At 38.5% G+C, this 25201-nt stretch overlaps 1 protein-coding gene across 1 annotated transcript in view; it reads right to left on the minus strand.

Annotated features, from left to right (window-relative positions):
• The window catches only part of RAPGEF2 (Rap guanine nucleotide exchange factor 2), a 319916-nt gene that overhangs the window by 45699 nt on the left and 249016 nt on the right, over nucleotides 1-25201 (minus strand). The window contains 1 exon segment of the mRNA XM_075612336.1: nucleotides 18234-18365. Coding sequence (XP_075468451.1) covers nucleotides 18234-18365 — 132 coding nt within the window.

Here is a 25201-nt window from a genome sequence, read left to right on the forward strand (position 1 = left end):
TGTATTTGGGGGGGTAGTGGATGTGTATTTGGGGTGTGGGGCGTTTGCACAGAAAAACAATAAAAAAAAACTAAATAAAGGGACTTATAGTGAGATGCATTTTACTCCCCCACATATTTTTTCCTTTCCCCAATTCTGATTTAAGTAAGTTTGGTGTATGTTAATGCTTATACAGTATATAGATATTAGTGTGTGTACAGTATATGTATGTGTTTGTGGGGGTGTAATATTCATGCATGTGTTGCGGCTCTCGGAACATATTGAACAAAGACATTTTTTATAAAATGGCTATTCTTCCCTGAGAGGTTGCAGACCCCTGATCTAGACTAAGGGAATGTCCAAGCTGGAACACGTGACATCTCAATTTCCACTCAACGCCCTTTGGGAAAAGCTCTGATTAATGTTAGACGATAACGTAAGTTAGATTCTTTGTGTATCCTTATTATTTTTATTAAATTGTCTGCATTTACGGTATTATAACTATGTTCTTGTAAAAATATTTCCTGTAACCTAAGTACAGTATTTTTGTATATTAAAGCTGAACTTTAATAAGCAACACTTTGGGCTCTTATTTAACTGTTGCATGCTTTGTAAAGAGTAATTTATATTTTTGGACACATTTTACAACAGATGTTTGTGTTAAGTGCATCATTTTCATAATAAATAGGGACCATAAGAGCCTGGGAAATATAGTTTTTGCCTTATCTTTGGTGGTGGCAGTGGGATAAATATATATTGTAACGGAGTACGGGTAAATATTAACTCATTTGAAGTACCTTACGAAGGAGAAAGGTGACACATTCCAAGAGCTTCACTCCTGAACGGTCCAGATAGGAGGTCCAGGTGTGTGTGTGTGTGTGTGTGTGTGTGCGCGTAAGTGGGAGTGTGTGTGAGAGAGAGAGTGTGTGTGTAAGTGGCAGAGTATGTGTGTCTGTGTGTGTGTGTGTGTACATGGGAGTGTGTGTGCGAGTGGGAGAGTATGTATGTTTGGGTGTAAGAGGGAGTGTGTGAGAGTGGGAGTGCGTATGTACACGGGTGTGTGTGAGTGGGAGAGTATGTATGTATATGTGGGTTTAAGTGGGAGTGTGTGAGTGTGAGAGAGTGTGAGAGTGTGTGTGTGCGGGAGTGTGTGGGAGAGTGTGTGTACACGGTAGTGTGTGAATGGGAGAGTATGTATGTGTGGGTGTGAGTGTGTGTGAGTGGGAGTGTGTGTGAGTGAGAGTGTGTGTGAGTGGGAGAGTATGTATGTGTGGGTATAAGTGGGAATGTGGGAGTAGGAGTGTGTGTGTAAGTGGGAGAGTGTGTGGACACGGTAGTGTCTGAATGGGAGAGTATGTATGTATGTGTGGGTGTAAGTGGGAGTGTGTGTAAGTGGGAGAGTGTGGGAGTGGGAGAGTGTGAAAGTATGTGTGTAAGTGGGAGAGTGTGCACGAGCGCAAGGGGGAGTGTGTGAGGAAAGAGCACGTAAGGGGGAGAGTGAGGGGGGAGGACGGGGTGAGAGGCGGGGCGATTGGGGGAAGAGGCGGGGCGATTGGGGGAAGAGGCGGGGCGATTGGGGGAAGAGGCGGGGTGATTGGGGGAAGAGGCGGGGCAACAGGGATGAGGGGCGAGAGACAGGGTGAGGGTTGGGGTTCCCCAGAATTTCAAAATCGAACTCTAGGGTTCCCCAACCAAAAAAAAGGTTGAAAACCACTGACTCCCTGGGCTATCCTGACACACTATTTATTGCTATGACAGTTGGGATGTCTTTAAATAATATCTACCTTTGTAAATAGGCTTCCCAAACCATTTTATCATCATTTTCCTTTTTTATGTTCTGGAAACTGCAGATTCTCTTCCCTTCCTTCACACAAGAAAAAACCTTGATCGTAAAGTTTAAAGTAATTAAAACTTCCCTTTAAAAATGTATTTATGAACCGATCACGTCTCTGAAAATATTCTACATATATAAAATAAATGTACCCAATGCCCCATTTTACACAAGGAGAGCCCTGGTTTGCAAAGATCTATACAGAAGCACAAGTGGGTCAAGAAAAACTGTATAGAGCACAACAAGTTGGTTAAAATAACCCAAACTACAGGCAGTCCTCAGTTATCCAACGGAATCCGTTCTGGAAGTAGCGTTGGATAGTGAAACCGTGGTAAAGTGAGTCCCATGTTAATCAGTGGCGGTGAGCGTCGGATAACGCATTCAGGCGTCTGATAACGCATTCAGGCGTCGGATAACGCATTCCAATATTGCGTTGTTATGAAAATATTGCTCCAATTTAGCCTTCCATAAATTTGGTAGCTTTTGTATATAAAGAAACATTTAACACTAACCTACTGTATCTACAGTAACCATGAATAGTGGTTGTATAAAAATCTAATGGAGGGAAAATCGTTCCGGTGCAGTCAGACGCAACTGCTTAAAATCATTACACACAGAATTATGAATGGAGAACCCAAGGGCCATATTCTATATCGGCCAAAGCGGCTGTTTTCGGTTGAAATTCCTCATTGATGTCGACTAAGCCCCTAAGTGTTTAATGTATGATTTTTCAGGCCCTCAAAGTTTTGGGAAAATAAACTCTTTTATTCTTAATCATGGCCCACAGTACAAACAGACCTCTACACTGCAACATGAAAAGGGAAGGACAAGAATCACATTACATCCACCGAAAATGTAATATGGGAAACTGTAAAATGTATAGGAAACAGTTACAACTAGAAAGGAGCTGACAGTACCTAGAAAAGGGCTTTCAGATGATGCGTCTGACTCACATACTACAAATAGTCATAGAACATTCTAAAAGAGGGATTGTTAAACCTTCTGTAATGTGCAACATGAAAACATCTTCTGTGTACTCTACATCTGCACATGGTCTCTCGCTGTAATGAATGAGCAGTGTCTTATTCGTTTAACTAAATAAGTATGTCTCTTCCTTAATGAGCGTCTTCCATGCAAAATACTTGACATACAAAATTCAGTAGCAAAATTAATATTTAAAGAGGTCTATTATGAGATCAATGCTGAGAGCCATCTGAAGACCCAGTTTCATGATTTATTCAAATTAAAAAAGGTCTGTGATACTATTTTCAGCACAAACAGCTGCACTTTTCCCAATGCCATTCATTTTTGTGGTACTGTTAATGTAATAAGAGGAAGACAAAGGTAATGCCAAAATAAATTCATAAATCTCTACAGGCTTAGTTATTTAACCAAGATGGTAATTAGGCCAGGGGGAAGCATCCTTCCCATTGATTTGTTACTGTCTAATTGGGGACCCTTCATCTGAGAACTAGTACCTAGTGATAACTCACAGATAGATGGCTGGTGTATATTGTGTTAAATATGCAGGAGGGTATCCTGATAAACTGTGCTAATTATTGTACACACATGTTCTCTCTCTGTGTTAATCATAACAAGGCTTTAAATGGTCATCAATACAAATTAAAATGAATATTCTCAAAGCCAAGAATGTGGCAGTGTTTTATTTTTCTATTTTTATAATTATTATTAATAAGGACAAGCACGTTACATGCATATTATACTTGTGACAGTTTGCAGGCATCTCTGTATATTGTAAGCACCAACTGGCAACTATTAAACAAAGAGCACACACCCTAAATAATGTTTGTTGCACCCACAAATTTGCGTATATCCCCCTTGTGTTTTGTAAAGACGGTCCACATACTATTACAATGATTATCGAGTGGTTCAACGGACAGTGATAACTAGCTTACAAAACAAAAACAATATTCCAATAAAACAAATCAGCGGACTTTATTTTTCTGCCTCTATTTTACTGTGCACTTTTATTAAATTAGCAGAACAACATGTTTCTTCATTAGGAAGAGGAAAATGTGAAATTGCCAAGGCTGCGGCATGTGAGGAAGGAAAGAGGTGTCCTGCAGGTGTAAAATAAAGTGTTATGATTGCAGATCCTGCCAAGGTGAATTTACAGGCAGCAGAGTTATTTACTTGAGCAGGTGAAGTGGACAAGAAGGAGGTAATGCAGTTACCCTGGCAAATGGGAAAGTTCATTTTTCCTGCTCTGTGAATAACCAAGGGCTTACCAAACAGATAATGTGATTGGGCGGGCAATCCGTGAACTAGGCTTCTAGAAAGGAGACACGTTAATTAAACAGCTCTGTCATTCCTTAGCAAGGTGTTCCACAACTCCTAATTAAGGGGCAATATAGTTGGAACATTTTATTTTTCTATACACCGTTTCTGGTTAGCAGCAATCCCCACCAAAATGTATTTAGATGTACTGCACAGAAAACGGAACAAACATTACAAAAATAATTCACAACCGGTTAATTACAGACCTGTAAGCCTGACTTCAATAGTAGGGAAACTACTTGAAGGTTTAATACGGGATAATATTCAGGAATACCTAATGGAGAACAAAATTATTAGTAATAGTCAGCATGGATTTATGAAGGATAGATCATGCCAAACTAATCTTATTAGTTTATTTGAGGCGGTATGTAGGAATGTAGACCTGGGTAATGCAGTTGATGTGGTCTACTTAGATTTTGCAAAGGCTTTTGATACGGTTTCACACAAGAGGTTGGTGTACAAAATAAAGAAAGTTGGACTCAGTAATAATATATGCACCTGGATTGAAAACTGGTTAAAGGACAGACAACAGAGGGTTATCATAAATGGAACTTTTACAGGTTGGGCTAAAGTTGTGAGTGGAGTACCTCAGGGATCGGTACTTGGGACCCCTGCTTTTTAACTTGTTTATTAATGACCTTGAGGTTGGGATCGAGAGCAAAGTCTCCATCTTTGCTGATGATACTAAATTGTGTAAGGTAATAGAATCAGAGCAGGATGTAATTTCTCTTCAGAAGGACTTGGAGAGACTGGAAATGTGGGCAGGTAAATGGCAGATGAGGTTTAATACAGATACATGTAAGGTTATGCATTTGGGATACAAGAATAAAAAGGCAACTTACAAATTAAATGGAGATATATTGGGGGAATCCTTGATGGAGAAGGATTTAGGAGTGCTTGTAGATAGCAGGCTAAGCAATACTGTAGTGCCCAATGTCATGCAGTAGCTGCAAAGGCAAACAAGATCTTATCTTGCATCAAACAGGCAATGGATGGAAGGGAAGTAAACATAATTATGCCCCTTTACAAAGCATTAGTAAGACCACACCTTGAATATGGAGTACAATGTTGGGCGCCAATCCTAAGAAAAGACATTATGGAACTAGAGAGAGTGCAGAGAAGAGCCTGCAAATTAATAAAGGGGATGGACATTCTAACTTATAAGGAGAGGCTAGCTAAATTAGATTTATCAAGTTATAGAATCAAGTTCAATAGTAGTGCCGCAGGAGGAGCCACAACCTCCACATTAATGAACAATTGGTTAACTAAGGAAGAAGTTCATAAGCGACTTGAAAAAATTAAAGTAAATAAGGCACCTGGCCCCGATGGCATACATCCAAGAGTTCTCAAGGAGTTAAGCTCAGTAATAGCCAAACCATTATATTTAATATTCAAGGACTCCATTTCCACAGGCTCAGTACCACAAGATTGGCGTAAAGCAGATGTGGTGCCGATATTTAAAAAGGGAGCTAGATCACAACCAGGAAATTACAGACCTGTAAGCCTGACTTCAATAGTAGGGAAACTACTTGAAGGTTTAATACGGGATAATATTCAGGAATACCTAATGGAGAACAAAATTATTAATAATAGTCAGCATGGATTTATGAAGGATAGATCATGCCAAACTAATCTTATTAGTTTATTTGAGGAGGTATGTAGGAATGTAGAATTGGGTAATGCAGTTGATGTGGTCTACTTAGATTTTGCAAAGGCTTTTGATACGGTTTCACACAAGAGGTTAGTGTACAAAATAAAGAAAATTGGACTCAGTAAAAATATTTGCACCTGGATTGAAAACTGGTTGAAGGACAGACAACAGAGGCTTGTTATAAATGGAACTTTTTCAGGCTGGGCTAAAGTTGTGAGTGGGGTACCTCAGGGATCGATACTGGGACCCCTGCTTTTTAATTTATTAATGACCTTGAAGTTGGCATAAAGGGCAAAGTCTCCATCTTTGCTGATGACACTAAATTGTGTAAGGTAATAGAATCAGAGCAGGATGTAATTTCTCTCCAGAAAGACTTGGAGAGACTGGAAACTTGGGCAGGTAAATGGCAGATGAAGTTTAATACTGATAAATGTAAGGTCATGCATTTGGAAGACAAGAACAAACAGGCAATTTACAAATTAAATGGGGATAAATTAGGAGAATCCTTGATGGAGAAGGATTTAGGAGTGCTTGTAGACAGCAGACTTAGCAATAGTGCCCAAATTAATGCAGTAACTGCAAAGACCAACACAATCTTACCTTGCACTAAACGGGCAATGGATGGAAGGGAAGTAAACATAATCATGCTCCTATATAAAGCATTAGTAAGATCACACCTTGAATATGGAGTACAATTTTGGGCACCAATCCTAAAAAAAGTCATTATGGAATTAGAATGCAGAGAAGAGCCACCAAATTAATAAATCATCTGATTTATGAGAGGCTAGTTAAATTAGATTTGTTTGCTTTAGAAAAGAGGCGTCTAAAAGGGGATATGAGAACGATACTCTATTAAGGGACAATACAAGGAGCTTTCAAAAGAACTATTCATACCAAGGGCAGTACAAATGACACAGTGTTATCCCTTAAAGGTTGGAGGAAAGGAGATTTCACCAGGAACAAAGGAAAGGGACCTTTACAGTAAGAGCAGTTAAAATGTGGAATTCATTACCCATGGAGATTGTGATGGCAGATACAATAGATATCTTTAAAAAAAGGTTGGACATCTTTTTAGAAAGGAAAGGTATACAGGGATATACCAAATAAGTAAACATGGGAAGGATCTTGAGCCATGGAGTAATTTGATTGCCAATATTTGAAGTCAGGAAGGAGTTTATTTCCCCCCTGATGAGATATCATTAAATGACAATTCAGTGGGATTATTTGTTTGTCTTTCTCTGCATCAATATACTGCAAGTACAAATATAGGATAAGTATGTGTCGTCTAAATTTAGCATAGGTTGAACTTGATGGATGTATGTCTCTTTTAAACCTCATCTACTATGTTACTATGAAATTCAAAAGATTGATATTAACAGCATAGAAAGATACTCCCTCCCCCCAAAAAATGGGTCTAGCCATGGAGAACGGTACTTGAAGACTAATGTGTCACAAGGCACCAGTTTTCTCATACTTTTTAGGACATTGTATCAATAAGAAGGAGCAGTAGTATATTATACTGTACAGTATGTTCCACTTCTCCAGAGCAACAACCAGGAAAGCAACTGCTGATTACGGTGGATTATCTGTGCTATTATAATAGTAGCAATCACATTATTTTTACCCTGGAAAAGCATTATAAGAAGGTGTAACTGTGCAATAAAAATACATTTCAAATGCAAGTCTATCAGCTTAAAGACGGAATTCCATGAAAGAAAATATTTTACAGACAAAGATCACAAGAAGGCTTCACACAGGTTAAATAACATCGTTAACACACCATATGGAAATGCAGTGCTTAATTTTACTTTAACCCTAAAGGTAAAGTTCCCGATACTCTAAAAATATAGAATCAGAAAAAGATAGATATGGGTCATTACTGTAGCGGATTGACTATCGTCTCTAGAACCCAAGCTCACACTTTATGTACGGTTTTGTATTCCACAAATCCCTTGATCCTATATGCAAATAGCTTTTTTCATTTCTTTACCACAGTTGCTCCCATGCATACTGTACTGTATACAACTCTCACTGAAATAGTACTATTTTGTTTCCTTTCAGTCTATCTACTGTATCTTTAGTGGATGCATGCATGTTCTGTCATACTCGTGAGCTAACAGGCCTACTGTATGTGAATGGAGTGTGAATTATTAGAATGTTCTGCTGCATGCAGAACTGAAAAAGGTATACATGCAGAAAAATAAATAAAAAACAAGAGAGCTCCAGCCTCCATTACTTAAAACCTTGTCTGGATCTTTTGATTGAAACCTATTGTCCATGCACATATCTCTCTTCAACACCTTTCAAGTCACTAGGCACTGCAATGCAAGAACACAATCGAAGTCCTCTGTCATGGACGCTAATAGCTGCACATGAATTATGCACGCGTGGCACTTAACACCCAATGCCACTTCACAGCCCATGCAGTGGTCTGAACACTGCCCTTGAAATTTCACTCTCTCCTTTTTACTTACAACCCTTTCAGTGCTGGGAAACCAAGAAATGACTGCACGGCAATCTAACCTCTGAAGCAGTGTAATAGTTATGGTCACCCCTAGACAATGTTTTAACACATAACGCTGTCAAGGTCAGACAGAAATAGACATGAGTCAGCCTTTAGAACAACATAACCTCAGCTCAAAAAGTCTACCATCCGAGATATTGTACCATCAGGCATGCCAATGATATTGCAGCTACAGTATTTCGCCATCTCAGAATTGTGCTCCCTAGTGCTAAATAACTGACTATTCTAGATGACAAAAAAATGACACTCGCAGTACATATTTGCAACAAAGATTTAGTAACGTTACTGGAGATGTATGCAGTCTAGCACTATCAGTTTCTCTTAACAAAGGGGAAAACTACTCATCTTTTAAATGACCAAATCAACAGCGCATTCTTATTCATAAAGGAACGTGATTATTTTAAAAAGAAAATGGAATAGCCATGCATACATCCTAGACATCGGTAATCCTAGGAGATACCCGAGAACGGTGCCAATTGCTTGGTTGAACTAATAAGGATGGTTTTACAACTGATCAGTTTGGGATGATCTTCACTGCATGTTATGTTGTACAAACTGCCAGTAGTGGTCTCATTCAGAGGTGTACAGTATATAAGGAATTGTGCTGGACTCATAGGGATGGGCGTAATTATTCTGCTCAGAGCTGCATGTCAGTACTACAGGAATGGCTACAGCAATATTTTTTTAAGTTTTGCTCCGCGCCTGAAGTTTGACATTTGCTGAAACTTAAGACTAGGTGTAATGCAGAGTGCAGCTTTTTGCCATCATTTTGATAATGTGATAAACATATATTACATTTTCAAATAAATACTAAAAGAGCAGAGGTTACATGGCTAAGAATTTTCACTATGTTAATTTGTAGAAGAACTGCAGAAAAACCTAAATAATGCAAACAGAGATATAAGCAAAGCGCTACAGCATAAGCAAAAAACCCACTGTATCTCTCTCTGAATTCCCTACCACGTACCATCCGACCCTACCCCAGTATAGGGACATTTACAATGCTTACATCTCCCTGAAAACTCACCTTTTTAAGGAAGCCTATCTGGCATACCCCTAACATCCACCATGCCCCCTCCAACACTATTGGGACGAGCTGTGCAGCTGGACCAAAGGCCACGCTAACACCCCAAACATCCACCCCCCCAAACCTTAATGGGATCAGCTGTGAGGCTTGCCATACTCCACCCTTAGGCTTACTCCGTCCCACAATGAGCAGCATCTTTACCTTAGACAGCGCTTATAGTCCCGGTGACACTGACGTCACACTGCAGTCGCTGAAAAAATCAAATTGAATTGACTAGCAGCGATCACGACCAAGCCGCCGCACCGCTCCTACTATAAGCGCACGCGACGGCTTCAATGCATTTGTTTTGATGCATCATCGCGTCGCTGTCGCCGGGACTATAAGCGCAGCCTTTTGTGTCCTATTGTCCATATTTAGTCTGTTATTGTGGTCATGTAACATACATAACTCTGTACCTTTTGCCGCTCTGCAGAATATATTGGAACTTTACAAATAAATAATAATAAAGTGAGGAGAATGAGGTCAACTATGATATGCATCACGTGAATGTCATACATGTATACCTCATAAGTATTGTATTGTATGTCTTTATTTATATACTGTAGCGCCATAAATGTACATAGCGCTTCACAGTAGTAATACATATCATATAAATAACAAATAATATAAATAACAGGTAATGGGAATAAGTGCTTCAGACATACTGTAAAAGTAACATTAAGGAAGAGGAGTCCCTGCTCCGAGGAGCTTACAATCTAATTGGTAGGTAGGGAGAACGTACAGAGACAGTAGGAGGGAATTCTAGTAAGTGCGTCTGCAGGGGGCCAAGCTTTATGTATCATGTGTCCATGATTATCCAGTGCTATTCATATGCTTCTTTATGCAGATGTGTCTTAAGGTGGGTCTTAAAGGTGGATAGCGAGGGGTCTAGTCGGGTATTGAGGGGAAGGGCATTCCAGAGGTGTGGGGCAGAAAGTGAGAAAGGTTTAAGGCGGGAGAGAGCTTTAGATACAAAGGGGGTAGAAAGAAGACATCCTTGAGACGTAAAGGACCTACCTGTATACGTACATTCAATGGTAATAACCTTTCTATTGTTAAATACTTCTTGCCCGTCATTTAACACTACATAAAATGTATTCTGGTAAGGAGCAATGTCCAGAAAGATGTCTGAGTATGCAGGACAATTCCAAATCGGAAGACTCGAGGGCAATTGTAGCTTGAATTAAGATATACTGGAGCAGGAGTGAACGACTCCAGTCTTCAAGTGCCACCAAACAGGTCATGTTTTAAGGATACCCCCCTGCTTCAGCACAGGTGGTTCAATCAAAATGACAGCCACCTGTGCTGAAGCAGAGATATCCTTAAAACCTGACCTGTTGGTGGCCCTTGAGGCCTGGAGTTCGCCATTCCTAAACTCGAGGATCTATATAAAGAAAATGCAAATCACATTAAGGCTGATCAAGATACAGGGATTACGGCTATATCCCATCTTTGTCGTTCAGTCAACGCGCACATTTGTGTTGATCTGTCAAGAAAAGAAGATTTGTGGGCGAGTTCCACTGATCCCCGGTACCGGTTATCACACACGGATCCCGTATTAACTTGAATATCAGTTAACATGGGATAGCAGTGCGTTAACCCACACTGCAGGGTAGTGAATCTCCTCCTGTACATTTTGATTACTATGGACCGAGGAATTGAAACATCAAGGAACAAAAAGCATTGGAAGACCTCCAAAGCCACAATGAGGCCATAATAAAACCATGAGAAAAACGTGGCAATATTGTTATAAGGAAAATGGATTATTAGAAAGCAGAGGTTCAGATTTAAACAAGATAGCTGCATGAGATTTTGAATACAGCCTCGGAGAAGGGACTAATTAATCAGTCTCACATAGGTTCATGAAAGAGGACTGTCCAAGGATACTCACTTTCTATAGGAGCCCAATTTTAGAACATAAATATGATACTCAAAAATGTGGAGAGCCACAGTGTGGCTACACACTTCAACATCTGGAGGTTCTTAATACATTGTAATTGAAGGTATAAATCTTTCTCTGCGGTTATTGATTTATTTTTTATTGGAATTAATAAGTCTTTGCTCTTGGTTTAAGTAGAGTAAAGGACTATCGTCATCATCATCATCGGTGGGTCAATGGACTTTGTTCATAAATACACCAGTGAGATCAGTTATGTTGCAGGTGAAATGCGTTGGCACAATCAACAGCGGCTTCGTGTGATCGGTGGTTCCAGTCAGACTGGGATGTTGGAGGTGAGTGAAGTCTGTGACATCAGTGGTGGGTGTAGTTTATAATCCCAAGAGTGGAAAGAATAAAAGGAAAAAAAATGGGACCTGTTGGACTCAAAAGTGAAGCTTTGAGAGTGCACTTAGCAGGTGCACGTATATGGATGGAGCACGTATAGTGATGGAGTTCGTATTGGGATGGAGCACGTATAGGGATGGAGTTTGTATAGGGATGGAAGAACATATTTTTTTCTTTAAAATGTGATCTTTCACACTACCAGCTTTAGTCGAATGAGGGTGCCTTTGTAATTAAACTATGGGAGACTGGAGTAGATCTTTCAAATTTACGTAAGTATTTTAGGACCACTCTTTTTGCTGTACAATAATATTGGATTAGCGGTGCGCTGCTGCAAATGTCTATGTAACGTGTATTTTCTCATTATTTGCCGGGCAACGTAACCTTTTCAGTATTACTCTATGAATTCTATATTAATGTTGGTAAAGGTATATTGCTATTTTTATGAAAACCATTATTAAATGAAAAAATAAAATAAAAAAATCTTTGTAGGGATGTTGTGAGGGCTAAAGTTTTTCTGTGCTAAAGTTTTTCTTTTGCTGGTATTAATTTATATGGGATTACACTACTGCATGATCTGGATTTGTAAAGTTCCTACTATAAATTACCTTAGAGCTGAAAACAATTTACATTATTTGAGTCCATATTATCTGTAACCATTTGTTTTCTATTTTCTGCAAATGACTTTAGTTTCTGATCTGATCCTAATAATTTAATATGGTATCTTCTATTTTTAGAAGTACTGATTGAAACATACTTTGTGGGTATTCATAAAGAAACAATTCCCTCTGCTAAACATTACATAAATTAATATGAAACATTATCAAGAATATCATGGCGCAATTTCCTTTTTTTTTTTTTTTTTTTTAACTAATGGGGTATTGTCATTGGTAGTCAATCACATATCACAGTAATTCTCAACTCACTCATTGGCTCACCAGATGAGATTTGAAAGAAAAGAAATCCAAAAATACCTAATTGTAGGAGCTTCCCCTTTAAAAAAAAAAACACAAAGAAAAATGTTTACAGGTATATTTTTCTAAAAGATGCTTTATGCCTCAAGTCACTGCAATGTTGGATTTTTTTGCTCAGTGTATGTTATATATACATATATATATATATTCTGAGGTAAGGATAAAATGCATTTGTTCCCTTTGGAATAATTGAATTTATTAATCCCATAAAATAAAGTCTCCCACGTGGATTACCGATGATGTGCGGCGGTGTTTGAAAGAATAAGAAAAGTGACACACTCAATGAGGTTTGCCAGCAACTCAGCCTATGAAACACAACAGTTTTAAGAGAAAGAAAAGTAAGTAATACTGGACAATATATTCACACACAATCGTCTGTATAAATACTGTATAAAGCATTGCAAATGCTGTAATTTTGTGTGTTTTAAAGTAAAGCTTGAAGTGACCCTGGCAAGATGTATGGCAGAGTGCCAAGAAAAGCCCCATTGCCACGCAATTTTATAAAACGGCCTATAAAATGTTAATGTAATGCTACCCTATCCCCCCCTCCCTCCCCCCCCCCCCCCCCCCCCCACAAGGATTATAAAAATGTACCCTAATTCCTTGGGCTATGCTGGCAGTAATGTGACTTTTGCATATTTGGCCCAATCATCAAGCCCTTATGTCAGAAAGTGAATAAATTAATGATTCTAAAGTCTAACTTCCCTTAGACCACAAGATCTAACAGAGATTGGTCGCTCAAAGCATACGAACCTAAAAATAAATGGAGTTACCCATTTACAACAGGCAGTAAAGGGTACATCAATTAGCCTCTTTTTTTTGGAAATACACCTACGGCCTATGGGAGACTAGGCTCATGGAGAGATGAGATTGAGGAAGCTAAAATACTTTTGCAAATGGAGAAGGCATCAAAACTGGGTCATGTTTGCATAATGGGGGATTTTAATTATTCAGACATAGACTGGGGCAATGAGATTAGCGTTACAACAAAAGGAAACAGGTTTTTGGGGGTGCTTAAAGATAATTATATGACCCAAATTATTGAAGAACCAACCAGGAGAGGGGCAGTACTGGATTTGCTAATATCAAACAATGTAGAAGTAATAACAAATATTCAAGTCCTGGAACATTTGGGTAACAGTGATCATAACATGGTCTCATTTGAAATAAATTATCAAAAAACATATTACTTGGGTTCAACAAAGACTTTAAACTTTAGAAAGGCAGATTTTAATAAACTGAGGTCTAATCTAGTAGTAATACAATGGGATGATGTTTTTGCAGGGAAAAATGTAGAAGATAAATGGGCAGTCTTTAAAACATTGTTAGAAAAGCACACTTATCAGTGTATACCCTTGGGTAATAAGTATAAAAGAAATAAGTCAAAATCAATGTGGCTAAATAAACAGGTAGGGGAGGAAATGGACAAGAAGAGGAAGGCGTTTAGATTCTTTAAGTCAGAAGGGAGAGAGACATCGTATCAGAATTATAAGGAATGTAACAAAAATTGCAAAAGGGCAATCAAATTAGCAAAAATGGATAATGAAAAAAGGATTGCAATAAAAAGTAAGGTCAACCCTAAAAAGTTCTTTAAGTACAATAATAACAAAAAAATGAGAAAAGAAAATATAGGACCCTTTCAGTGTGAGATGGGTAGGCAGATTATTGGAGATAAGGAAAAAGCAGAGGTATTAAACAAATTCTTTGCCTCTGTGTTTACCAGGGAAGAATCAAGTTCAATAGTAGCGCCACAGGAGGAAGCCACAACCTCCATATTAATGAACAATTGGTTAACTGAGGAAGAAGTTCATAAGCGACTTGAAAAAAATTAAAGTAAATAAGGCACCTGGCCCCGATGGCATACATCCAAGAGTTCTCAAGGAGTTAAGCTCAGTAATAGCAAAACCATTATATTTAATATTCAAGTACTCCATTTCCACAGGCTCAGTACCACAAGATTGGCGTAAAGCAGATGTGGAGCCAATATTTACAAAGGGAGCTAGATCACACCCGGGGAATTACAGACCTGTAAGCATGACTTCAATAGTAGGGAAACTACTTGAAGGTTTAATACGGGATAATATTCAGGAATACCTAATGGAAAACAAAATTATTAGTAATAGTCAGCATGGATTTATGAAGGATAGATCTTGCCAAACTAACCTTATTTGTTTCTTTGAGGAGGTAAGTAGGAATTTAGACAAGGGTAATGCAGTTGATGTGGTCTACTTAGATTTTGCAAAGGCTTTTGATACGGTTTCACACAAGAGGTTGGTGTACAAAATAAAGAAAATTGGACTCAGTAATAATATGTGCACCTGGATTGAAAACTGGTTAAAGGACAGACAACAGAGGGTTGTCATAACTGGAACTTTTTCAGGTTGGGCTAAAGTCGTGAGTGGAGTACCTCAAGGATCGGTACTGGGACCCCTGCTTTTTAACTTGTTTATTCATGACCTAGAGGTTGGGATCGAGAGCAAAGTCTCCATCTTTGCTGATGATACTAAATTGTGTAAGGTAATAGAATCAGAGCAGGATGTAATTTCTCTTCAGAAGGACTTGGAGAGACTGGAAACGTGGGCAGGTAAATGGCAAATGAGGTTTAATACTTATAAATTTAAGGTTATGCATTTGGGATGCAAGAATAAAAAGGCGACTTACAAATTAAATGGAGATATATTGGGGGAATCCTTGATGGAGAAGGATTTAGGAGTGCTTGTAGACAGCAAGCTTAGCAATAGTGCCCAATGTCATGCAGTAGCTGCAAAGGCAAACAAGATCTTATCTTGCATCAAACAGGCAATGGATGGAAGGGAAGTAAACATAACTATGCCCCTTTACAAAGCATTAGTAAGACCACACCTTGAATATGGAGTACAATTTTGGGCACCAATCCTAAGAAAAGACATTATGGAACTAGAGAGAGTGCAGAGAAGAGCCACCAAATTAATAAAGGGGATGGACATTCTAACTTGTGAGGAGAGGCTAGCTAAATTAGATTTATTTACATTAGAAAAGAGGCGTCTAAGAGGGGATATGATAACTATATACAAATATATTCAGGGACAATACAAGGAGCTTTCAAAAGAACTATTTATTCCACGGGCAGTACAAAGGACTCGGGGCATCCCTTAAGGTTGGAGGAAAGGAAATTTCACCAGCAACAAAGGAAAGGGTTATTTACAGTAAGGGCAGTTAAAATGTGGAATTCATTACCCATGGAGACTGTGATGGCAGATACAATAGATTTGTTCAAAAAAAGGTTGGCCATCTTTTTAGATGGGAAAGGTATACAGGGATATACCAAATAAGTATACAAGGGAAGGATTTTGATCCAGGGATTAATCCGATTGCCAATTCTTGGCATCAGGAAGGAATTAATTTTCCCCCTTAATGGGGTTTTTTGTTTGCCTTCCTCTGGATCAATAAGTAAGTATAGATATAGGATAAAGTATCTGTTGTCTAAATTTAGCATAGGTTGAACTTGGACGTACGTCCTTTTTCAACCTCATCTACTATGTAACTATGGGCAATGTCCGATATGGATAGTGTGTGTGTGTGTGTGTGTGTGTGTGTGTGTGTGTGTGTGTGTGTGTGTGTGTGTGTGTGTGTATATATATATACATACACACACACACACATCTTACTTTTACATCATTACATATTTGTCAGAATCAGCTGCTGGACAATGAGTCTCGTTGTAGCTTCATGTGATTTTTATCCTCTAGCTACAAATACTCACACTACGTACATCAGTGTATTTTTTTACAAACCATTGTGATATATTGCCACAGAGTGGCTGTACTACATCCTTTATTGAAATTGACAAAGATAAGTGTCTAATATTCGCCTATTCCATTCGGATTGGATTTTGAGGCATACTACATTTATACTATAGGTGCACACTATCCTAGTGCACCTTGTATTTGTTGTACATGCCGTTTCTATCTCACCGAGGGAATTTTATTCACATACGTATAAAGTTAGTTCACAATAGATGTCTGTATTGCATATATGTTAATAAAATTGTATTTTAGTGGAGTTTCTCTATGAGCTATGATAGCTCTCATGTAAACGCGATGTGGAGTCCTCTTGGTACTCTTGTACCCCGCTATCCACATTCTACATCTCTGTGCGAGTGCAAACAATCGGGAACTCTTGTGACCCCCCGGTGGGGATTCACATTGTGTGTTATATAGAGATAAACATACACCTGGAAGAAAGAGCATTGATACAGATGCTATGGTCTGGCTGTTTGGGTTACTGTCCATACAGATTGGTGACATAAGTTGGTGACAGTAGTATCTTTTTTTAATGCTATACATTGGCTCTTCTGCGATTTAACATTTTTTTTTTTTTTTAAAGAATAATATTATTCATTTTTTTTATTATGTCTTTTATGGTCTCATTATAGTTATCTTATGCTTACTGTTACTTTATGTTTTGTAATCACGTGTGAAGCCAATTCGAGGAACAGTGGAAAAACAAAACAGCAGCATTATTAAATGGCTTTCAAATAAATGAAATGCATGTAGATCAGGTATAAAAAGATTGATTTGAATTGCCTGTTGCCGATTGCTGCTTAAAGCAAATCCGATATTCCCCCATGCACATTATGAAGTGCTGAATTTGAACTATCGCAAACACAAGAACAGCAAAAATGTGAAAAGAACATGTGCAGAGGAGCAGGGTCTCGCATTCAAACTGTATGAATGGTAGGATAATGAAACCACTTGCCTCTCCAAGAGTGCTAATGGACCTTGGCTAATGCACAGTCATTCCTTTTAGACATCTGCCAACTTGCTCCCACGGTTCCAAGTAAAAACAGCCCGTTTCCTTCATCACATAAAACAAAATAGGAAAGGGTGTGCTCTGCAACGCATTGCCGATTCTGCTCTCATTATTCTAACCCCTTGATTTGTAGGGCCGCCCAGCGCCTAAGGAGTTTATCATCATTTACCACGACTAGATTTTATTTTTTTAGGGGGTGAGGAAATGTGACAAGTCATCTAAAAGTTTTAGACAAAATGACAGACACGTCAAGAGTATGACTGAAGCAATAAGTGCTGTAAATGAGCGGTATTGCACCCATAATGTGCAAATACTATTGGGAGTTGATAAAGTAGTGTTGCTTACAAATATCTTAAATCTTTGTCTCTGTTAAAATATATATCTATATATATTATCTTGGATGAAAAGGTTCATGTTATATTGGTGTCTGATTACGCACGCACACACACTAACTTCATTAATATGAGCCACATTCTCAATGAATACTTGGAGACACAAGGCTCTACAGCTACGGGCTGGCCCAGAGAGTCAACCCTACTAACCCAAGGAATACAAACAACAGAAAACCGAGAGGGGGGGAGACGCAGTTGAAGAGTTGAGATCTTTGTTTTTTAACCAATGCATTGAACTGCAATCTCTCAGAGCAAGGACACCTGCCTGGTCTTGGAAAATGCATCTACATATAATGATAACCTGACCACTTGTTGGTTTTCTGTTTACAACTTCCAATTACCCCGTAAAAAAAAAACCAAAAGATTGAAAAAAAAACCTAAACAAATTGTGAAATATATATATATCACCGAAGGAATAGAAACTAAGAGCAGGCATCATATCTTACCTGGTAGATATCAGACAAGCTGCTGCTCCCAGAATCGCTAGTGATGCTACATCCTGAATGACTGGAGGACACGTGGGTCACCTGTGGATGTAGACTGTCTGTGATGTGCAGTTTGGTGAAATCAGCAGGGAGCTACAGGAAGTAAAGAAGTACAATATTAGTAAGAGAGTCCCATTCAAACTGTGCATACATGAATGTCCTACATTAACCACACCACTGGCAGATAAACCAATGTAAAACGTATCATTTAAAATATATATATATATATATATATATATATATATATATATATATATATATATATATATATGTAGAGGTATAAGTACCGTGTTAGCCGAGCTTCAATAATCAAAAAATAAATAGATGATACCGTTCTGTGGCTAACAAAATGCTTTTATTTGTGCGAGCTTTCGAGATACACTGATCTCTTCTTCCGGCGATGTTACAATGAATGAAGCAAAAGGTATACTTAAAAACAGTGTCTCTTGGAATGTTATCTGTGCTGGTCCACTCCCACTCCACACACACCTTTTGTAAAGCACTGTATATACTGTGGGCTCTCCATTCATTTATATTCACACAGATACACACACACACTCTTACATCACTTGCTTTCAGGAACCTTTTGACATCTCTAGCCATAAAACACATCCACACCGGGGGAAGGACCAGCACAGATAACATTCCAAGAGACACTGTTTTTAAGTATACCTTTTGCTTGCTTTATTCATTGTAACATCGCTGGAAGAAGAGATCAGTGTATCTCGAAAGCTCGCACAAATAAAAGCATTTCGTTAGCCACAGGACGGTATCATCTATTTATTTTTTTATTATATATATATGTATTTGATTTTTTTACGCATATTATTAAAGATTGCATTACCATTGCAAGGTAATTTCCACTGACATTTAATATCCAGACCAAATAGAGGTTGATAAATGGAAGCACATGGGTTCCATTATCCCTGCAGACAAATATCCCGAGGTAAGGATAACATGGATTTGTTCCCCCTGGAATAACTGAATATATTAAATCACATCAAATAAAGTCGTCTTCCACTTGGATTGTTGATGATGTGTGGTCCTTGAAAGAGTAAGAAAAGTTATATACCACATTGAGTATGTAGCACACATTAATTAGGTTTTCCAGCAACTCAGCCTATGAGACGCAGCAGATTTAAGGGAAAGGAGAAAATTATACTGTTCAAGTAAAAAATAAAACAATTATTATTTAATAGTAATTATTTTCTTACCTAATCATGCAGTATACACACACAACACTACATAAAACTTTTTGGCCACAACTCGCTTCTAACGTAGAGTTTACAATCTATTTTTTGTTGCAAGGAGTACAGGGTCAAAACCATTAAGTCATTATTTTTATGCTAAACTAGATTATTGGTAATGATCTACTTTTCCATGCTTGGATTGATATGGACTAAAGTTTCACGCTAGAACAGTGGTCCCCAACCCATGGCTGGTGAGCATGTTGCTCATGAGAGGTGTATTGTGAAATAAGTGATATAAGGCGCAAACAACTATAAATAATAACAATTGTGAATAAATCTATGAAAAGTGATGTATGATGATTAAAGTCCAACCACCCAGCTCAAACCTCACTGGTGGGACCTGTTTCACGGGTTCCAAAGATTCAAGTATTTTTCTCAAACATCCAGGGGGAGCATAAGGGGAAAGAAATACAAATTTAAGTGCAGACGTTTCTATAAAGTGGAATGATAATGTCTTGGCTCGTATAAATGTATTACTCACAAGATGTATGAGTTAATCAGGCAATTGGCAAATTGGGTTGCCACCCATCTGTGATCTGGACCCCCCTTGTTAGAGATGCCGTCAGCAGGATGATGTATATATAATAGAGAGAGAACTACATAGTGCGATCAAAAAGGTACAACTTTATAATTTAAAAAAACGGGTCAATAAAATGCGCACTTACAATGTGCCAGTAAAAATCATGCATGTATCTCAGAAATGGAGAAAATAGAAGCTCCCCGAACTGCTCACGCCTCCCTCGGGTGTTTGGCTGGCTTTCTCTCACGGATCTGTATGCCGGTTCAGAGCCTCCCTCACGGCGCCCGTCCAGGAAGATGACGTCACGGCTGCAGAGTTGGTCAGCTACGGGTCGCGTTTGAGTCCAAAATTGGTAAACTCTACGCGTTTCGCCCAGCTTGCTGTAGCTGTTGTCGGCTTCGTCAGGAGTGTGTAAAGGTTGGGTGCAGTTGATACTTTTATACCCTATAGACAAGCTAATCTATTCAATTATACAATTAAACAATTGAACAACCTGATCTAAGACTGTTATTGTGGGAGTGAAATTGGAACTTTCAAGTAATATAATCAATTGCTACGCATACGTTAATATGTAAGTACAGATGACAATGCATAAATGAAACAACCAGAGAACAGACATTTATGACCTTATGATGTTTCAAGGTACATATATATATAAAATTACAATGATATCCCAACTTGGGCAATATGAAATGTCATTAGACAATTAATGTTTTAAATGGCATATGTGGATTTTTTTCCCCTTTCTATAATCCTCAAGGAGCAACACATATGAAAATAGATTGGGGAGATGGAGTTTGAGGGGTAAACTCTGTGCTCAGTATAAGACTGTTCACAACATTTTGTAATAGTTTTTTCTTACTTCTTCAATGGGTCTTTTACTCCCAAATATTCTAGCAATAATGCTCAGATTGCAAACAATGGGTCTATTAGAATAGTATTGTTAGGAGTTAGTATATATGTGCAGTCTTTGGTAGTGTGCAATCTTCTGCACTAACACATATCTGGGAGCTAATTTGTCATGAAAATATGGCAGGGTATTGATTCCTGATGGTGGTGAAGAAGAAGCATTGAGATTGCTAGGAGACACCAACACATATGAAAAGTTGTCAGGCAATCCCATCATGAAATATACAGAAGAACTCAAACTGCTGTTAGATGGGGGAAGGGAGACCGGCATACTGGATGAAAAAGAATATGATTTCTTATATCAAAATAAAGCCAGGATGCCGGTCTTCTATTTCCTCCCAAAGATCCATAAGAGTGTAGTCAATCCCCCAGGCAGACCAATAGTCTCGGGGATTGACTCGCTAACTGCCAACCTCTCTTTATATATAGATACATTCTTACAAAAATATGTGGTCAAACAAAAGGCTTATTTGAAAGATACAGTAGAGATACTCAATCTTTTGAGTTGTGTCAAGTGGGAGAAACACTTTCTATTGGCAACATGTGACGTTGCTTCACTGTATACAATTATAGAACATACACAGGGTTGCGAATCAGTCAGGCGGGTTCTACAGGAGGATGAGAGTTTACCAGCATCACAGGTTGAATTTATTATTGACAGTATAAAGTTCATATTAGAGCACAATTATTTTTGGTATTCACACACTTTTTATTTGCAAAAATGTGGGACGGCGATGGGGACGAGATTCGCTCCAAGCTACGCCAATCTGTTTGTATCAGATTGGGAGACAGACAACATCTGGTCAGGGAGTGAGCTTGGTGCGAATCTTGTCCTCTATCGCCGCTACATTGATGATGTGTTTTTCATTTGGAGTGGGGGAGAAGACACACTCATCAAATTCATCAATGAGATGAATACTAATTCATATAATTTGAAATTTACTAGTGAATGGAGCAAGGATCAAATCAATTTCCTAGATTTAAATATCTATATCGAAAACGAATCTATCAAAACAAAAACCTATTTTAAAGATATAGATAAAAACAATTTCATCAAGAGAGACAGTTGCCATTTACCACAATGGATGGACAATGTACCAGCAAGCCAGTTCACCAGAATAAGAAGGAACTGCACAGACAAAGAACAATACATTACACAATCTGAAAAAATCAAAAACAGATTTTTGGAGAAAAACTATAAAGAGGAAACAATAGAATCAGCAATAAATAGGGCAGGGGAACTTCAGAGAGAGGATCTATTGGTACCCAAGCAAAAGAATTTAAATAGAAACAACAAATATGATTTTGCATTTCTGACGGGATATAGTAGAGATGCAGGAAAAATTAAGAATATCATTCAAAAGCACTGGGATATACTTAAAAATGATCCAGTATTGGGCCCCAATATCCCCGATAGACCAAATGTGATATTTAAAAAAGCCTCCAATCTTAAAGACAAACTAGCCCCTAGTGCATTAAGGGATTCCAATTCTAAGAACAACAGATGGCTAAATAAGAAAGGTTTTTTTGGCTGCACAAGTTGCAAGGCGTGTGGTTTTAGGTCTTCTGATCATACTAATTTTTGCTCTAATGTCACCGGTGAAGTCTTCAATATTGAAACTTTTATGACTTGCAGGACAGACCACGTAGTCTATCTGGTGGAATGTTCCTGCAAGTTACAATACATCGGAAAGACCATAAGACCAGTAAGAACTCGAATTATCGAACATCTGAGTGGCATCAAGAGAAAATTAACCAACCACAGTATACCAAATCATTTTTCTGAATGTCACGGTGGGGAACCAACAGGCCTAGTCTTTAAAGCCATCGAACATGTACTACCCCATTGGAGGGGAGGGGATAGGGGGTCAGAACTCCTAAAGAGGGAAACATTTTGGATCCATCGCCTCAAAACATTAGCTCCAAGAGGCCTCAATGCTGAGATAGATCTTGCTCCATTTTTGAAATAGACTATGCTCAAAATCATGGTACTAATATGATCCTCTTTTGTTCCTTTGTCTCTTTGTCTTTGCATCAGCTTTTCCTATCTTATTTTTCAGGATTTCCCATAGGAATCTACAACTGTACACACTATATCTGTATGTTGAAATTTTGATTCTGTGTCCATACATTGTAAATGAAATGTCATTATAGTTGATTGATAGAGATTTTTTATCAGCACCTAAGTACTGTATTTTTATTTTTATTCAATATTCTTCTTCACTTCGTCTTTATCCAAATGTAATTAGCCGCCCTGTCAACGCAACCCTAGTGAAAGCCTTTAGAATTTTGTTTCACATCTCAATTATGATAAATTGAATCTGTATACTATCTTTACAGCTCATTATATTTATCTATTAATGTATATACATAAAACATAAAGTTTGGACCACCAAGATACACCTAAAGTAAGATGCCATTAAACCACCATCAGGAATCAATACCCTGCCATATTTTCATGACAAATTAGCTCCCAGATATGTGTTAGTGCAGAAGATTGCACACTACCAAAGACTGCACATATATACTAACTCCTAACAATACTATTCTAATAGACCCATTGTTTGCAATCTGAGCATTATTGCTAGAATATTTGGGAGTAAAAGACCCATTGAAGAAGTAAGAAAAAACTATTACAAAATGTTGTGAACAGTCTTATACTGAGCACAGAGTTTACCCCTCAAACTCCATCTCCCCAATCTATTTTCATATGTGTTGCTCCTTGAGGATTATAGAAAGGGGAAAAAAATCCACATATGCCATTTAAAACATTAATTGTCTAATGACATTTCATATTGCCCAAGTTGGGATATCATTGTAATTTTATATATATATGTACCTTGAAACATCATAAGGTCATAAATGTCTGTTCTCTGGTTGTTTCATTTATGCATTGTCATCTCTACTTGCATATTAACGTATGCGTAGCAATTGATTATATTACTTGAAAGTTCCAATTTCACTCCCACAATAACAGTCTTAGATCAGGTTGTTCAATTGTTTAATTGTATAATTGAATAGATTAGCTTGTCTATAGGGTATAAAAGTATCAACTGCACCCAACCTTTACACACTCCTGACGAAGCCGACAACAGCTACAGCAAGCTGGGCGAAACGCGTAGAGTGTACCAATTTTGGACTCAAACGCGACCCGTAGCTGACCAACTCTGCAGCCGTGACGTCATCTTCCTGGACGGGCGCCGTGAGGGAGGCTCTGAACCGGCATACAGATCCGTGAAAGAAAGCCAGCCAAACACCCGAGGGAGGCGGTGAGCAGTTCGGGGAGCTTCTATTTTCTCCATTTGTGAGATACATGCATGATTTTTACTGGCACATTGTAAGTGCGCATTTTATTGACCCGTTTTTTTAAATTATAAAGTTGTACCTTTTTGATCGCACTATGTAGTTCTCTCTCTATTATATATACATCATCCTGCTGACGGCATCTCTAACAAGGGGGGTCCAGATCACAGATGGGTGGCAACCCAATTTGCCAATTGCCTGATTAACTCATACATCTTGTGAGTAATACATTTATACGAGCCAAGACATTATCATTCCACTTTATAGAAACGTCTGCACTTAAATTTGTATTTCTTTCCCCTTATGCTCCCCCTGGATGTTTGAGAAAAAAAGCTCATGAGAGGTGTGCCATATTGCTTGGTCTCTCCTTCCCAGCGCTTCTATGTGAAGCGGAAGGAGTCAGTGCGGAAATAACCAATACGCTTCATTTTGGACTGCTAAAGTTATGTGCAACACATATAGAGGATACATTCCTCAGCCCGTGAGGTGTACTGTGAAGAACGCAACTGGCTGTATTAAGCCAATTCCGCAGTGAGCTATTAGCTACTGTGCAGGCCAATTCTTTCTTCTCAATCATCCTGCCTGGAGTTGCATCCTAACTGATCTGGTCTCTTGCTGTATTGGGCCACTTTGAATTTCCTTGGCGAGTTCATACAATACATGAATGTGCACCAGCACAAACGGAGCAGGAAGAAACCAGGACAAAAAAATGATTAAAAGGGCACTTTAATGTGGCAAAAGACCCATCCAATGCATTGGATGGGTCTTTTGCCACATTAAAGTGCCCTTTTAATCATTTTTTTGTCCTGGTTTCTTCCTGCTCCGTTTGTGCTGGTGCGCTTTTTGGTCTCCCTTTTCCCTGTATTGCATTGAGTAGCTGCACAGCCTGCCTGCCTGCCCTACCAGGATGTGAGTATTTGCATATTTTTCATGGGAACCTGCCAATG

Source organism: Ascaphus truei, chromosome 1, assembly GCF_040206685.1.
Source record: "Ascaphus truei isolate aAscTru1 chromosome 1, aAscTru1.hap1, whole genome shotgun sequence".
Taxonomy (NCBI): domain Eukaryota; kingdom Metazoa; phylum Chordata; class Amphibia; order Anura; family Ascaphidae; genus Ascaphus; species Ascaphus truei.